The 13,236-nt window shown below is 32.6% G+C and overlaps 2 protein-coding genes across 4 annotated transcripts; both read left to right on the top strand.

Moving 5' to 3' along the window:
* Positions 1–1,782: 1,782 nt before the first annotated feature.
* Positions 1,783–6,001, top strand: LOC111487412 (uncharacterized protein At4g37920-like). The gene is made up of 7 exons (XM_023134806.1): positions 1,783–2,049; positions 2,526–2,923; positions 3,194–3,365; positions 3,683–3,927; positions 4,244–4,431; positions 4,776–4,936; positions 5,888–6,001. Exons 1-6 carry the CDS (start codon positions 1,884–1,886, stop codon positions 4,933–4,935), a joined length of 1,329 nt encoding a protein of 442 aa, XP_022990574.1. The 5' UTR covers positions 1,783–1,883; the 3' UTR covers position 4,936; positions 5,888–6,001.
* Positions 5,974–12,389, top strand: LOC111487411. 3 transcript variants are annotated; one of them, XR_002719067.1, is made up of 14 exons: positions 5,974–6,111; positions 6,204–6,291; positions 6,651–6,750; positions 6,864–6,937; positions 7,040–7,111; positions 7,453–7,530; positions 8,239–8,363; positions 8,591–8,663; positions 9,067–9,128; positions 9,206–9,586; positions 9,753–9,849; positions 10,958–11,153; positions 11,707–11,796; positions 12,112–12,389. XR_002719067.1 is itself a non-coding variant. In XM_023134803.1 (13 exons), the coding sequence occupies exons 1-12, from the start codon at positions 6,032–6,034 to the stop codon at positions 11,144–11,146; spliced, it is 1,419 nt and encodes a 472-aa protein (XP_022990571.1). In that variant the 5' UTR covers positions 5,974–6,031; the 3' UTR covers positions 11,147–11,153; positions 11,707–12,082. The 3 variants fall into 3 exon arrangements, 2 of the variants coding, with proteins under 2 accessions (XP_022990571.1, XP_022990572.1); XM_023134803.1 differs by lacking the exon at positions 12,112–12,389 and having other exon boundaries at positions 11,707–12,082; XM_023134804.1 differs by lacking the exons at positions 10,958–11,153; positions 11,707–11,796; positions 12,112–12,389 and having other exon boundaries at positions 9,688–9,772.
* Positions 12,390–13,236: the final 847 nt, after the last annotated feature.

Raw genomic sequence — 13,236 nt, 5'->3', positions numbered from 1 at the left:
AAAAAAAAAAAAAAAAAAAAAAAAAAAAAAAAAAAAAAAAAAAAAAAAAAAACAAAGGGATAGGAGCGGGAAGCCCGTGGGCTGAAAATAGAAAAATGGACAATAAACCGGTCTTATTTTTTTAATAATTTTTTTAGAAAATTACATTTTTGGTCCTTCAGATTTCAGGTTGTTTGCCGTTCAGCCCTTACAGCATAGGTTCCTTTGGCCTCTCAATTTAAAAAAAATTTTAAGAAATAAGCTTAAGCGACTGCTAGAGTTTGAAAATATACCCGTTTAATCATCGAAATTTGAGAAATAGGTTTAACATTTTTGGAAAGTAATATATTTTTTATTAATTTAATTCCGACTAAAACCTTATGTTTTCAAACTTTAAAAACCAAATAAATATATTACTAAAAATTGAAGGATCAAAAATAAAAATTTTCATTTTTATTAATTGTGTTGACTAATATAGTGTATTTGGGCTAAATTCATACTTCATTTTTCCATTTTTGTAATTACTCTATCTGCCAGAGTTTTTAAATATTTTAAATTATAATTATATTGGTCTTTTGACTTTTTTAGTCCTTGTTGAGAATTATTGGGAGTAAGTCTCACGTTGTTAATTTAGAGAAAGATCATGAGTTTATAAGTGAGAAATACTACATTGGTTTGAGGCGTTTTATGGAAGCCCCAAGCAAAGTCATGAGAGTTATCATACTATTGTGGTAAATTGTGATTACTAACATAATATCAAAGTAGACAAGCTCTAAAGAAAGGAGTCAAGTCTTATTTGAGAGGAAGTCCCGGAGGATTAATTTATATTTGTGATGTTTTTATTTAACTTTAGTCATCAAGATTTTAATATTGATGGACCATGTAACCAACCCGAGAGAGTAGGTTGCAATTGGCGCTAAAGAGAAAGTTTGCCTCCATAATTAACCTTAAAATATTTATACCAACTCCAAAAGGAATAAACATTAATTTTTTTTTTTGGTGAATTTAATATCTGGTAAGCTGTATTTTAAAGAATTAAACATTTAAATTAGTTAAAAACTAGAAAATAAAAATTGTCCCCGGTTTTAGCCCTAATTTAATATTCCGACCTAATTTATTGTACAATCAATCTAACTAGAATTCTAGTTTTCCCTAGTTATATCCCTTAAATAAAACATGAAAGCATTTCATTAACTAAATTAGTTTTAAAGACATATTTGAGAATGATTTTAAAATAGTTAAAATCCTTTTTTTTCATATTTAAAATCAATCTCAAATTTACTTACAAAATTTTAAAATTAATTATTATCCTATAAAAATTTTGTTTAAAATTAAATGTGTAAAATGACATGGTATTGATTCTCAATTAAAAAAAAAAACTCATTCCCTAAGATATTATAAGAAAAAGATTACAAACTAAATAATAGCAAAAATGTTACATTTTTCACTGGATATAAAATTAATTTTGTAGGGTTATATAAAATTCAAATTTATATTGAATGGATAAATTAATTTTAAATTTGTTTAAATTAGATTAAAAATAAAATATAAAAATTTATAAACTTATTAAATATAAAATAAATAAAAAAATAATCCCTTAAAAATTTAACAAATACAAATATCAAAACTATGATCTATTTTGTTGGATATATATATATATATATATATATATATATATATATATATTAAATAAAATATTTTAAAATTTTAAAGAATTATTTAAATGTTAGGCATTAAGATTAATATTTTGTTCTATATATATAAACAAAAAAAATATTATAATTTCTAACCAAGTCGGGCAATTTGGCCTTTTAAACCCTAATAAAATCCCATGCGGGGCCAGAGAGGAAGCGAAGGTGTGTCGTGTGTGTTTGGTTCAGTTCTAGCTTCTGCTTCCACATTCGATGATGGAGCTCCATTGCGCATTTCTCCACACATCATTCTCTTTCTCTATCAGAGATAGCATTCTTGCTCATGGAGACGCCTCCGCTGCCGTCGCCTGCTCTCCTTCTTCGTCCTCACTTTCAAGAATTCCAGCTCGAAATTTTTCTATGGGTTCTAACACCAGAGGTAACGAACTCTGTTTTTGTCGAACTTTCCGACGAGTTGCGAGGATAAGACCATGAGATTGCTATCTTTATTCATTGTTGAATTATTCACGACTTAGAAAATAATCCTAAGATTTTCTCGAACACAAAATTGGATTTGGAAAAATGGCCTTAAATTTTGTTTTGTCTGTCTTGTGCGTGTATAGCTGTGCATTGGTCTAGATGTCGAATATCTATTGTTTCAAATTATTGATTCCTGATATTTTGTGTCCCAACATCTTATCAAGCTTCACATTGACTTAGCAGTCACAAAGTGAATGCGAAGGTAGTATGAATTGTTTTAAATTGTAGAAATTTGTTGCTTTGCTAGTTTATCTTATATTAGAAAATATGATCGGGTGAAGTATTAATAATTTATATCTTGCTAGTTTAAATTGTAACAACGTTTTTTTTTTTATCAACATAGAGTGAAATATTAATAATTTTGTTGAATACCAGAGTTCCGCTCATTGGTTTCTCGAGTTAGACTGATGAAATCATCCTGTTCTGCCGTCGTCAGAGGAGAGAGTGGAGTACCTAGTGATTGCAGTCCAGAAACTATTGATTCTTCGAATCCAACTCCAACTCGCAATGGGCCAATGGGAAATGTTCCAAATGCAAAAGATGGCGTGGAATGCTTGGATCAGCATAAAATGACCAAAGTGTGTGACAAGCTCATTGACGTCTTTCTGGTCGACAAGCCAACTCCAACAGATTGGAGACGGTTAATTGCTTTCAGCAAGGAATGGGACAGTATCCGACCCCATTTCTTTAGAAGGTGCCGAGATCGAGCTGCCTCTGAGGATGATCCTGGGATGCAGCATAAGCTACTCCGGCTAGGAAGAAAGCTGAAAGAGGTCAGTCTTGGGATCTTAGAAAAAGGTAAAAAAACTCTTGTTTAAATGACCTTGTTTCGATATAAAAAAAAAAAATCCGCAAATAAGACGAGTGTAAGCTAACATTTCGTGTGCCAACAAGGTCAATCATCAGTTCTATGGGTGTAGAGCCACAAAGGATGTGTTCCTCAGGGAATAATCAAAATGAAGTGTTTCGTACGTGATTATTTTATGTGATGCAGTATGTGAGTTATTTATCATGTTTTTTTTCCCCTTTAAAAATTTTCACAGATTGATGAAGATGTACAGAGACACAACGAACTTCTTGAGGTGCTCAGAGGAGCAGCACCATCAGAACTTGGTGAAATTATTTCGAGGCGTCGGAAAGATTTTACAAAAGAATTCTTTGTTCATCTTCACACAGTGACTGAATCTTATTATGATGATCCGACTGAGCAAGATGGTATTACTGCGTACTTTTTAGTCTGCAAACTACTTATGAACTTTTCTTGTTGATAGTAGTGAATAAATAGTTGCCTAAGTGGTTGGGGGAAGCCTAATTCAGGGAATGATCCGCAACCTAAGCGTAGCTTGATTGTTTAAGGTTTTTATACATTTCTAATTAGTTCCTCTCCCTAAAAAAATTATTGGAATCTTCTCTTTATTTTTAAGTTTTTGAATGTCGTCTTCTTTCGTTTGCAAAATGCGTTCTTTTTCCTATAATATATGGTACTGATATGCTTGAAGTGATATTTTTTCGCTTATATTTCAATTGATAAGCTCTGGCGAGGCTTGGGAACTCCTGCCTGGGTGCTGTACAAGAATATGATGCCGCAACTGAAAACATTGAAGCATTAGATGCCGCAGAGTTGAAATTCCAGGATATCATCAATTCTCCAAATTTAGATACCGCTTGCAGAAAGATAGACAGTCTGGCGGAGAAAAACCAGCTTGATTCTGCATTAGTATTGATGATTACAAAAGCTTGGTCTGCTGCAAAGGAGTCGAACATGATGAAAGACGAGGTAATGCATTTGCTACCATTGCTGTTTTCCTTTGATGCAAAATTGTGGTTTCATGGTCTTATTTTCTCCATTTTAGAAATTCCAATAACCACAAAGTTTGTAATTACTGAAACTACCGATAACGCTTTCAAATAGTGTTTTCTGTTAGAATGAAACGATGATAGCTTAAGACACCAAAGAGAGAAAAATACCAATTTGGTCCCATGAGTCATGTCGTATGAGCATTCAGCAAAAAAGGGCACGTTTAATCGATGTATTGTCGTTTCATATTTACTTTTCAATGGTGGAAGTGTTGGTGTTACTTTTATTGGCGCAGGTGAAAGACATACTATACCACTTGTACGTGACTGCAAGCGGTAACCTTCAAAGATTAGTGCCAACAGAAATCAGGATTCTGAAGCATCTTCTTACAATCAAGGATCCTGAGGAGAAGCTAAGTGCCCTGAAGGATGCATTTACCCCTGGCGAAGAACTTCAAGGACAAGATGTGGACTGCTTATACACGTATGCTTTCTCACCTCATTGTTAAGAATATATTGAAATATTTAGCATGCCATAATCTATGAGCGTAAACCCAATATGATAGCAGATTAGGGGGTTCAAAGGCTCCATGTTCCAACCCTTACAGGGCTATTTTCTCATCTATTATACTCAAAGTTTACTTGTTGGATCTGTGCCAATTAAGGATGTATTAAAAACAGTGATTTTAGTGAAAATGATTTGTTTAGAAGTAATTCATTGAGTTCGTTGGTTACGGAGGCGTTCGTGCTAAATATAGTTTTAATTTATTATCAGTGATTTAACACTCCCTGCCATTGTTTTTTTTTTCCTTCTTAAAACACTTGTAGGACTCCAGAGAAGCTTCACGCGTGGATGATGACAGTGCTGGATGCTTATCATTTCAGCCGGGAAGGCACCCTCATAAAGGAAGCCAGAGACCTTATGAACTCACAGGTCATCGTAAAACTTGAGGAATTGAAACATCTCGTTGAAAAAAAATTTATGTGAGGTAAATTTATAGACAATCTATGTCTATTAGATTCTGCAAATTTTGAAATTTTTAAAAATTATTTTATTGATCTTGAATTTTTTGTGTAATGAAAACTTATAGCCTTAAATCTTGTAATAAATTTGTGAATTTTAAAAAATTAAAAAATTTAAGAGATTAAACTTATAATTTTTAATGATTTATAAATCAATTTATGGATTGACTTTGATTTTATATAGAACTAAACTAAAATAAGTGAAATTAAAGATCTAATTGAAAAAAATTGGGACCGAGTTTTTATGAATTAATGTTGCTATATTGACTATTATATCAAGAACCAATTATAATTGAGCAAAGAGTAAAGGATTCGTAATTAAATTCTATCGACCATTTCTTTTCTTTGGGCTTATCTCTTATGATTTCCAAAACTATATATTAAAATTTGATGGAAGATACAACCTTTGGTATTTGTTTTTTTTTTTACATCTTAATCTATATAATTAAAAACAAATGATCTCGTGATGGTTACTCAAAAGATTCAATTCCTTTTATATTTTATCAATATATTAGGATTTAAAATAAATGTGTATCCGAAGGCTAAACTCTGTTTTTCTTAAATATTCATCAAAATTAATTGTGATATTTTGTAAAAATAATTAAAATGGCAACTGAAATTATTTAGATCAAATTATATGGGTGTTTCTTTGAACTTGTAAGATTATATTTATTACTTAATATTTTGATGGACGATCTCGTCAATTAAAAGCTTGCACGATAAAGTTAGGATTAAAATATATATATATATATGTGTGTGTGATAATTAAATAGATCATCTTGCTAACCTCCTGGCATAGCTAAATTGGTGAAAATATTATTTCGTTGAAATATAACATAAAAAAGAATATTAAAAAAAAAAAAAAGAAACCCGCGGGGAAAACCCTCTAATCTAACCCATTATTTATCTATTCGAAGCTACATTCCAGTTTCCAGACGATCATCTCCCGCGGTTTAAGCTTCCCTCCGTCTGGCTTGACTTCTCCTTTCAAATTTGAAATTATCGTTCCAAACCTGGAGGATCATCATCCGATTCATTAGCATGATTACAACTGATCGACGATGAATCGGAAATTCTGCAATTGCGCTATCTGTGAGAATTCTAGTCAAGCTTCCATTTGCACCGTTTGCGTCAATCACAGGTATGGACGTTCTTTTAGACTGTAATTTAGCTCCCTGCTTGAATAGAAGAGACGTTTTCTGTATTCATCTTTTCGGTTTCGATTTCCGGCAGATTGAATGACTACAACTCTGCGTTAAAATTATTGAAAGCTCGGCGCGATTTGTTGTATTCGAGGTTGAGCGACGTACTTGTGGCAAAGGTTTGATGCCGTTCTTGCTTGTTTGTCGCTCTCTTTGATTTTCTTCTTGTTTGAGGTTCAACTATCGTAAATTCGTTTTCTGAAACTGATGTGCCAAATAACCGACGAAAGCACCTTGGTGAAGTTGCGATTGCTGTAAACTGATGACGAGATTACCGATGCCTTTGTTTACCGAATAGTTATTTTGTTATTTCACCTATTTTACAAAGCATTTGATCATTTGAATTTACTTCGGCTTCATGTTGTTCGATTATTGCTGGTTCTGTGCTGTTGTAGTGAATAGTATTATTTATCTATACAATGTACTTGTGGAGCAAATTGCTTTTGTCGAGAAATTTAATATGAACTATTGTTCTCAGGGGAAGGCAGACGATCAATTAAATTGGAGAGTTACTCGGAATGAGAAACTTACTAGGTTAAGGGAGAAACTCCGGCGCAGTAGAGAGAAACTCGAGCAAGGTTTCTGAACTTCCATAAGAACTTTTTAAAAGCAACGTAGTCACTCAGATGTTTGCCAAATTATGTAATGAGCAAGTGCTTATCAAATCCAATAAATTATTTTATGAACACAGGAAAGACAGAGATTGAGTTGACGTCCTATGATCTCAAATTGAAATATGCGATGCTTGAATCAGCTCGTTCTGTGGTACTCCGTTTATTTATTTTCAGTTCACACTAGTTGTATTTCCTTTCTCCCTTCGATTTAAATATCCCATAAGCATGGTTCTTTCTGGAATTTCTGTTGCAGTTGGAAAAACAACGAGTTGAACAACTGGAGAAAGCCTATCCCGACCTTATTAGCACCAAGAATCTGGGACATGTATAACCTATATTCCCTTTTTTATATGGACATTCTTTTTCAGCCTATTTTTTGATGGCCGATTCTTTTCATATATATTTGCATAATATACTTGTGTACATGTGCCACTTTTTAGGTTAAAAAAAAAAAAATTGCATGTTTGAACGTATATAAATGTAGGCATACATGACAAATGACCTTATGAAACTATACTTGGTACATAACACGGTTTTCTGTTTTTTTTCACATTCAACCATGCTTTTATACTGGAGATCAATGTTGTCCAAGTACTTTTCATTCTTTAGTTGGACCTCTTTTGCACATGACTTAATGCTTAATGCAAAAGTGTTTTATGGAGACAGATGGCAATTACCTCTGAACGCCTTCACAAACAATCCTTGGTTGTAAAACAAATGTGCAAATTGTTTCCACAACGTCAGGTACGCTCTTATCAGCAAGTACAATTTCTGAGTGCTTATTACATGCTACCTACTGATGTTGGTTCCTAATGAACCATCTTTTTTCTGTAACTCGATCATATGTTCTACGAAAGAAACCTAATTATCCAAATATTTTAATATATTATTTCAATGTCAAAAGAAATACTTTTGAAATTATTCAGAAATTATCAGGTCTGCATACTCGAATCTTTCTGCTTTTCTTTTCTTTTCACATTGGAAGTTTAACTTTTCCTCTATTATGAGTATGGAAAGTTGAAACTGTTAATACACCATTCCTTGAATTAATGCAGTGCTTCATTTCGAAGGAATCTGAGAGGATTCTTATAGGAAAAACTACAATTCCTAAGTTCTGCATAACAAGGGATTGAAATATTCTGCTTGCATATGAAATAATAGTCTCCTTTAGCCCTCTGCCACATATTTAAAGCTAGAAGTTTAGTTTGTTTAAGCCATGGCCTAAGACCTTATAATTATCAGTCACATCTATTTATTGATAAAATTGTAAAATAGATTGGGGTAAACATTTTGGGCAGTAGTATGCATGATCAATTAAAAAATATTCATTTTTTTAGTTTCTCAGTCCATTAATTTAAGAAATATTTTCATCAGGACAAGAATAATTTTTGTTTGCTGATGAATGCTTTGGTGTTCTCCCAAATTTGTCTACATTCAATCTATTTATCGTAGGTTTTAGTTCATGGAGAGAACAAAGAGGGACCAAGCGAGCAATTTGATCAAATCTGTTATGTGAGCTTACCAAGAGGACTGGATCCGCATTCTGTTGAGCCACACGAGCTTTCAGTTTCTTTGGGGTAACTTCTTCTCTGTATGATGGTTGACTTGTGCATATTTATGGTTTTATCTCTACGTTGCCACACAGGTTTTAATATAATTATGCTACCTTATATTCTTACTATTGGGATTTGCTGTCTCATCTTCTGAAGTCCTAACACTCAACCGTTAAGGGCTTCTTTCTGCCTTCAATTATAATTGAATGTTTTTTTCCATCTAATTGAAGTCTCTTTGGCTTAACTGGTAGATACATGGTGCAACTTCTGAATCTTGTCGTTCAATATCTGGCTGCTCCTGCACTTCACCACTCGGGTTTTGCAGTACGTACATCTTGCTGGATTTCTCTCTATGATGGCTCTATCAAAATATTTGACAAAAAAAAAAAAGTTGAGGTTTATCAAAAGTCACTGAAATTATTTTGCAACTTCTTTGTGTTTTTTAATCACGGGTTGGTTAAGGTTAGTAAACTTTTATTGATAATTTTGATGATGATTTTATTGAACATAGGAGTTGTGGGTAAGGATAACTGATAATGATGGCTACAAAACTCTTCTTTATGTGTCTGGAGCTATAACGGGTTTAGTAAACTTACATTATATGAGAAGAAATGGTTTCATCTATATGTCATTCAAATTTAAATTAAACATATTCTGGTTTTCATTCTTGTATGTTAGTTGTGACACATCTCCTTTTATTTTCATTCACCCATGCTTAATATTGCAGGGTTCTTGTTCACGCATATGGCAAAGGGATTCATATTGGAAAGCTCGTCCATCTTCCCGAAGGTAAGTCGGTTGAATTTGCAACCTGATCACCAAATCTTATTTCTTAACTTTTTGATTGAAGGTTATGAATTTTACAGCAATGAGTATCCACTTTTTATACCACGTCAAACCTATAGTTCAACAAGTGGGGAAAATTCATGGTCTGATAAATGCTCTAGCAGCTTCGGTGTTGCTTCCTTGGAATCGGAGAGGAAATCACATTTAAGTTCACTAGAAAGTAGTAGCTTCAGTTATCCGTCCGCTCCTCCACATTCTATAGAAACGCACAAGAATTTGCAGAAAGGGATTGCCCTCCTCAAGAAAAGTGTAGCATGTGTCACCTCATACTGCTATAACTCTCTCTCTTCAGATGTTCCTTCTGAAGCTTCTACTTTTGAAGCATTTGCTAAATTATTGGCTACTCTTTCTTCATCCAAGGAAGTGCGTTCTGTTTTTTCCCTCAAAATGGCTTCTTCCAGGTATTTCCGTCCCATTTTTCACTTTTAAGGTTCTTGCTGGTATTTGAACTTGCTTCACCATGTTCTGTTTATTAAACAAGAAATGGAAAAATGTTATGTAGATAATTATTTTTAGCTACACAGCTTACCCTGACTGATACGCATGGTTATATCTTCTAAACTCAAGGCCCCCTAAGCACGTTCAGAAACTGAACAAGTCTGCATGGACTGTTAATTCGATTTCATCCAGCATGCTGTTCGAGAGTGCACATTCACAAATAATGGTATGAATTTTTAACTTGACGTTGTTTTAGTGTGTTGCTTGCATCAATAAGTTATTGGGTTTTTCCCCATCTGTTATTAAAGAATTTATGGAATTTTAAATAAATGGAAAACTACCATTATTGTCTCCCTACTTTTTAGATGACTCATTTGATTTTTCTTTGAATTTTGTTAGTTACCATCATAATTGATCCATCATGTTAAAGGGTAATAAAGCTTTCTCAGATTAACTGGAGTTGCATAACAAAATTATCCCGCACTCCAAGACTTCATTGTTATTTCTTCTATATTGTTGTGTCTTCTACTCTGTCTCGTCATCCTTGGTTATTCATACTCTTATTTCTGTTCCTTTATTCTTTTCCCAAATGCAAAATCAACGAAACCCATGAATAAAAAATAGAGAGAATGAACAAACTTGGTGGAAAAGTTTGCACCCTTAGATAAGCACAAGGGTAAAAGATCCAAGGAAAATTTTACACCCTTAGTGTAGGTGAAGTGCAACTCCGATTTTTTTTTTTTTTTTTTTCCTTTTGTAGCATTGTTGATACATTAGTTTGAATCAATGCAAGGGGATTGGGGGAGGTTGGAAGAAAAGTAATGAACGGAGGAAAAGTTAAGCAAGGAAAGAATGGTGATGGGTTCGCTTGATAGGAATAGGCAGAATAGGACCCTTCTTTAGATGATCTGGAGGGAAACAGAAAAAATTTACGTGCTAAGAGATCGTGGTAAGGTAAGACATTTGGGACTGTAAAGGTTTGGTGGCTTCATCTTGGAGTTCCCTCTCTTCATATGCTTTCGTTAGCTATTCTATATTTATTATTCGACTTCCAACTAAAAGTGTTTTTGTAATTCCATGTGTTTAATGAAATGGTTTTGCTTTCCCTATAATAATTCCTTTTTTGGAAAAAATAAAAAAGAAGTTGATAATAGAAAGTAGAAGTGGGAAGATTACCTGGATAAATTGAAAAGGTGGTTTTGCATTCCCTTTATTTTTCGTTCTCTGGGGACTATCTATGCTGCACGTATTTAACAAGCGATTCTACTATTTTTTTTTTCATATCTGCATGAAGGACTTGGTTTTGTTATATCAATTTTTGTGTCTTAATGCAGAAAACCAATTGTGAGAGTAACCTTCCAAGTTATCTTTATGCCACCGAGTTTTCTGATGCTGGAAAGAATGATTGCACCATTGAGGAATGGGACCTCATAGAGCATCCAACGCTTCCTCCACCACCATCTCAATCTGAAAATATTGAGCATTGGACTCGAGCAATGATCACGGATGCCACCAAACAGTAATTTAATGGTAACTAAACTAAGACTGTTTTCTAATTTTTAAAAGTTGCCACCAGTCAGTGATGCTATTACAACTCATTTAAATAGAAACACCCAATTTAACTCATCTCAAGCTGTTTGTTTTTCTCATGAGCATGCCCCAAATTTCTTAGTCCAATGCTGTTTCTATTTTTTGGATTATGATTTGAAAAATACCCATATGAATTGTCTTGTTTATAGTAGCCTTGCAGTTCAATGTGGATACAAAATACGATGTTGCTTGATGTTGCACTTTTGAGATCAAAATACCAGTTTGGTTTTTGTACTTTTAAGTCTGACCTAATTTTTGCTTTCAAATATTCAATTTTAGTTTATATACTTTTAAATATTCAAAATTTTGTCATTGTACTTGCAATAAATCTCAAGATATCAACACTTTTGCAACAAAGAAAACAAAGTGAAACAGAAAGACAAGGAAAAGGAATAGTATTTTTGCATTAGGTCCAAGGCTGGGAGCATTAAGCCCTTTGTTTTATTATTTCTTTAACTCTTTATGGTCCATGTAATATTTTGTATCACATCAGGTATATGGAGATAGCATGAGAAATAGAAGAGGATTTGGAACTACTCAATACAATCAGCTTTCGACCTGTAAATATGAAGACTTCCAAAAGGTGTACATCCCTCAACATGTTTAGGTTTAGGATAACTTTTATTATTCCATCATATTAGCCAATAGTATTTTCGGATCTTTTTAAAAAAAAAAAAAAAGGGTGCACATGGAGGAGATGGGCTGTGGGGACGTCTTTCAAATATCTGTAGTAATTGGTCTTTAAATTTGCTCATCCCGTATGTTGTCATGATTTTATTGGTTTGAATCATCCCTCCACTTAATAACTAGATTTTACTGAACACTAATTGATAACAACTATTCGATAAATTAGCATATTTTCTTGATCACTCTTTTACTTCTTTGTCTTTTTTGGTAGTGGAAGGGCAGAGATTTATTCTTCTTCCAGTCCTTCAAAGGTGTCTTCCTCTCCATCTTCTTCCACGATTACTTATAATCTTTATTATCTTCATCCTTCTTATCACTCCCACCATCATCCTTATCTTTATCACCACCACCATCGCCACTGTTCTCACTTCCACCACGGTGGTCATCATTGCCGTCATCTCTTCCTCCTTTGGTGATATCATCTTTTTACCATTTTTCTTTCTAGTAATGTATGCATCTGTATCATCGTAAAAAAAGATATTTTTCGATGCATGAGGTCCTCTTATATTCTCCTCATATCATGTCATTTTTTAAAGGCATGTATTGGAGTTGAATATTGTATCATTCATTTCATGCATATCTTTTGACATATCATATCATGCATATCTTTTGACATATCATATCATAAAACACGTCACAACATGTATTATATTGTCAAACGTATTACAGCATAACATATATCATATAATCAACACATCACATTATAACATTAATATGTCATATCACAAACATATCATTATTCTAACTTTTCATAAGAGCATATCATAATCATATAATTTCATAAACATATTACAGTCATTATTTCATAAACATATCATATATCATTTCATAAACATAAACATATCATAATCATATCATTTCATGGATATTTCATAATTATATCATTTCATAAACATATCAGTTATATCATATCATATTCACATCATTTCATTAACATATCATAATTATATCATTTCATAAACATATCAGTCATCTCATTTCATAAACATATCAGTTATATCATATCATATTCACGTCATTTCCTAAACATTTCATAATCATCATTTCATAAACATATTACAGTCATATCATTTCATAAACATATCAGTCATATCATTTTTATAAACATATCATAGTCATATCATTTTTATAAACATATCATAGTCATATCATTTCATAAACATATCATAGTCATATCATTTTCATAAACATATCATAGTCATCATTTTCATAAACATATCATTTTCATAAACATATCATAGTCATATCATTTTCATAAACATATCGTAGTCATATCATTTTCATAAACATATCGTAGTCATATCATTTTTATAAACATATCGTAGTCATATCATTT

The sequence above is a fragment of the Cucurbita maxima genome, unplaced genomic scaffold (assembly GCF_002738345.1).
Source record: "Cucurbita maxima cultivar Rimu unplaced genomic scaffold, Cmax_1.0 Cma_Scf00012, whole genome shotgun sequence".
NCBI lineage: Eukaryota > Viridiplantae > Streptophyta > Magnoliopsida > Cucurbitales > Cucurbitaceae > Cucurbita > Cucurbita maxima.
This window is presented reverse-complemented; position numbering and strand designations above follow the sequence as displayed.